The sequence below is a fragment of the Microtus ochrogaster genome, chromosome 10 (assembly GCF_000317375.1).
Source record: "Microtus ochrogaster isolate Prairie Vole_2 chromosome 10, MicOch1.0, whole genome shotgun sequence".
NCBI classification, from domain to species: Eukaryota; Metazoa; Chordata; class Mammalia; order Rodentia; family Cricetidae; genus Microtus; species Microtus ochrogaster.
The window spans coordinates 7,366,798-7,371,127 of record NC_022016.1 but is presented as its reverse complement, the minus strand read 5'-3'; the positions used below and the strand labels follow the sequence as shown (position 1 = coordinate 7,371,127).

Below are 4,330 nucleotides of genomic sequence, written 5' to 3'. Positions count from 1 at the left end.
GGTGATGGTGGTGATGCAGTAACGGTGATGGTGGTGACACAGTGATTGTGATGATGGTGGTGTGGTGATGGTGGTGATGCAGTGATGCAGTGACAGTGATGCAGTGATGGTGATGGTGGTAATGATGATGCAGTGATGGTAATGGTGGTGATGCAATGACGGTGATGGTGGTGATGCGGTGATGGTGATAGTGGTGATGCAGTGATGGTGATGGTGGTGGTGGTGTGGTGATGATGATGCAATGACAGTGATGCAGTGATTGTGATGGTGGTGATGATGATGCAGTGACGGTGATGGTGGTGATGCAGTGACGGTGATGGTGGTGATGATGATGCAGTGTTGGTAATGGTGGTGATGCAGTGATGGTGATGGTGGTAATACAGTGATTGTGATGATGGTGGTGATGCAGTGATGGTGAAGGCAGTAATACAGTGACAGTGATGGTGATGCAGTGATGGTGGTGGTGCAGTGATAGTGATGAAGGTGACACAGTGATAGTGCTGAAGGTGATGCAGTGATGGTGATGCAGTGATGGTGATGGTGATGATGCAGTGATGGTGATGGTGGTGGTGCAGTGGTGATGAGAGTGATGACATAGTAACAGTGATGGTGGTGATGCAGTGATGTTTGTTGGTGGAGGCAAAGAGTATATATAACTCTATACTCTTTTCTCTCTCTCAAGCTTATGTACATTTATCCAACATTGTGACCCATTTAGAGGTTTGTTTTTGCTTGAATCTGTCTTTATTGCATATCTGTAATTATTTTTTGTCTAGTGTTTTTTTCCCCAAATGATAAGCAGGCGTGGCTAGGACCAACTGTGCAGCCCTGCCTGTTGGCCCCGCCTGTTCAGTGTGGTAGAGGCATGTTCCCTGCATCTGAGACTGCCAAGAGGGTGCCATCCTCACCACCTCAACTCTGGGAAGCACCGTGCATATAAACCCTTTTTATCTGAGTAAAAGTTGAATATGCCATGCAGCTCCGTATGCGATCTGGAACATCTCTGTGTGTGATGGCAGGAATCCGCCACGCTCTCCTGTCTGTGCACTCCTAGCACACTTGATCCTGCTGCCTGCCCATGCAGGGGGGCACTGAGCCACGGGAATGGTCTCAGCTACAAATCCTGAGCGGGCACACAAGCACCTGGGCCCACAAACCCCATTTAAGTGCTCCGTAGCTGGACCTCCTGAAAGAGTCAGAGCCATTTGTGCTGGCGAACCAGGAAGCCACAGCGTGGTTTTGGCTGCTAATGCTGAATCAGGAAGACTTCTCTTAAGGAGCTGTGGTGCTCCTGCTTTCTGCCGGCAAACAGAGCCTGTCAAAAAAAAAAAAAATGCTGGCTATCAAGAAGCCGTGCTTAACTCTATTTTTTGTTTGTTTTTGTTTTGTTTGTGTGTTTGTATGTCTAGAATTCTTTTTTAAAGCTCTCGCAGGTTTTATATTGATATAGTCAACCACATTGGTGTGCCAATCTGTTGGTGGAGGCTGCTCATTCATTTCCCAGCAGACCACAGCCAAAATAATTACACAGAAACTGTATTAATGAAATCACTGCTTGGCCAATCACTTAAGTGTATTGCTAGCTAGCTCTTGTATCTCAACCCATTTCCATTATTTTATATTTTGCCACGAGGCTTGTGGTTTACCAGTAAAGTTCCCAGGCGTAGGTCCCCTTCAGTGACTGTTACGTGATGTCTCTCTGACTCTGCCTTCTTTCCTCTGTCTGCTTGGAATTTCTGCCTTGTTCTGTTCTGCTAATCCACTGGCTGAAACAGCTTTATTCATTAATCAATAAAAGCGACACATACACAGGACTTCCCACACCAGATGGTGATGATGAGATTTCGCGATGGTGGGGTTTCTGATGGCGGGGTTGCTGGCAATGGTGGCGGCAGGCTGACGGTGGAGGTGACGGCCATGCAGTGATGGTGATGTGTGCAATAGTGCTGGTGGTGGTGATCATGGCGGCAGTAGTGGGTATGTGGTGACGATGATGAGGACAGTGGTATGCTGTTTGTAATGGTAATGGTGCTTACGGTGATGGTGGTGGTAATATAGAGATGCCGGATGGGATGGTAGTGATTGCAATGCCGACTGTGATGTGATGGCGGTTTTGGTGTTCTGGGTGCTGGTAGTGGTGGTGGTGGTGGTGGGTGAGGGTGGAGGTGGTCCTGCTGCCTAGTGGAGGAGAATCCATGGTCAGGACTTACTCTGAGCAGGGGTTTGGGCTGATGTGTTGGCGTGTCTTTATTGTTCTCAAGAAGTAACTTTCCCCAGCTTCTCCAGTCCTAGTCAACATTGGAAGTAAGAACAGCAGGCTGGGAGACGGAGGCTGCTGTACACACAGATAGCTTTTGTTTACCTTTTCCTAGGGTGACCTTGGACCTCTGGGCCCCCCTGGGGAGCAGGGCCTTATTGGGCAGCGGGTAAGTGAAGTCGATTTTCCTTCAACAGCTCCCAGTCAGTTGTGAGCAGTGGGCAGAAGGGCTTGGCTCAACCCCAGGACATCTCTGTGAGCACTCCGGCCTCAGGGCTGGCCTCCACAGGGCACTTGCTGTCCTTTGATGGCTTAGAGGGCCATCTGCAAGGCACTGATGAGCCTGCAGTCGAGAAATCAACTTTGCTTGGATTAACCCAGGGCTTCCAGAGCGTTTAGCCTCCAAATGCCTCCCTTCAAATATGTTTCTTCAGGAACTGTTCTCCAGTTAGCTACCACTTCCCCGAAGAAGCCCACATGATTTCCTTGTTCTAATAAGCCCCGTGAGACTCCCATGTCTTCCTCTGTGCCCTTGCCTGCATGTGGACCTCTGGGCCATGTAAGGACACAGCAGGGATCCTTGGCACCTTACAGATGGGCAGGAAAGGTCAAGAGCGAGGAGCGTTCATGCAGTCAGTCTTCAGACCAGATCCTCACCTGACCTCCACCTTTCCCATCTTGTCTTCTTTACGATACTTCATACTCCCCATGCCGAGTCGAGAGACTCCAGAAAAAGGCCAGGGAGAGAGGAAGGCCCCAGGGCAGAAGAGAATATGAGAGCTCAGAGTCTAGAAAAACTAGCCGTGTGTGGCCACCAAGCTTGTCACTTGAGTCTGCTTCAAAGGCTGTGTTAAGAAAGGTCCTGAAGCCCCATCTAGGCGCTATAAGTTAGAGAGGCAGACATGCACTCCCTTAACGCCCACTGTGTGTCAGACATCTTTCTAACAGTCTGGGTGGGAACACTGAGTGAGTAGCGGAAGGCCTGACTAATGGTGTTCTGGTGGATTGATTATTGATGTCTGTTATGGGTACAAAAGGAGCAGGATTTGTCACCCTTTGCCATCCCTGCAGCTGCCGATCTGGCTCTCCTCCTAACTCTGACTCTGGAATCTCTGAATTGTAAAACCCGAGGGAGATGCAATTTTTAGGTTGACAGTTGTTTGGAGAACTGGGGCCTTTCTAGAGCCAGGAGGACCAGCAGGGGTGCTAGATGAGCCCTTGCATTTTTAGCATCTTTCTCAAACTTGCCCACAGAAGTCCACGAGCTGGCTTTCATTCCTCGTAGAACAGGGCTCCAGGAGCACTTACTCCAGCTCCTGAAGGAGGTCTCAGGCAGCTACCACCCGTGTGCTGTCAGCCATATTTTCCAGATAAAAAGCAGGTTCCTTAAGAGACAAAATTCTGGCTGAGGTTGCCCTTGTCAGAACCGGTGTTTACCTCCCAAACCACACTGGCTTCCCAGTCTAACCCATGAACCTGGGTGTCCAGTCTATGATGCTCTGTCCCCTAAACATCCACTTGTTCAACTCCTGAGAACCCATGGGTTCCTGACCCCCGGGGGAGGGGGACCCTTGCATCCTTACCCAGTAATACCTCCCCATCTTTTTTCTACCAGGGAGAGCCAGGCCTTGAGGGAGACATTGGCCCCATGGGGCCCGATGGGCTAAAGGTGAGTTGTGATCTGGGAATGGCTCTGTCTCTCTCTAGTTCCCACCGAGTCCCAAAAGACCAGTTCTCCTCTGTAGAGGACAGTGTGGAGGGTCAACAGAGCCAGGCTGTCCTTGTTCTACCTACCCTCTATCAACACCCATAGGGCTCGGCCTATTGTCATCGTGGGTCTTCCTTGCTCCCATGAAAACATCAGGTTCTGTCAGCTAAGCCCGGCCCAGCCTGGGGCTTTGATATCCCTTCCCCTTCCAAACATCTTTAAAAATCTGAAAAGTTTGGATCACCATCAGAGTCTTTGAGCTCCACTCAGGAGGAACTAGTCTCGGGGTACCGCATATGATGCTGAGGAACTAGTCTCGGGGTGCCGGGTACGATGCTGAGGAACTAGTCTCGGGGTGCTGGGTA

At 50.1% G+C, this 4,330-nt stretch overlaps 1 protein-coding gene across 2 annotated transcripts in view; it reads left to right on the top strand.

The window, feature by feature from the left end:
- Col27a1 (collagen type XXVII alpha 1 chain) overlaps positions 1 to 4,330 on the top strand; it is a 118,580-nt gene that overhangs the window by 87,059 nt on the left and 27,191 nt on the right. For both annotated transcript variants that reach the window (XM_026782238.1, XM_013348212.2), the window contains exons 35-36: positions 2,373 to 2,426; positions 3,873 to 3,926. In XM_026782238.1, coding sequence (XP_026638039.1) covers positions 2,373 to 2,426; positions 3,873 to 3,926 — 108 coding nt within the window. The remainder of the gene's footprint in view (positions 1 to 2,372; positions 2,427 to 3,872; positions 3,927 to 4,330) is intronic.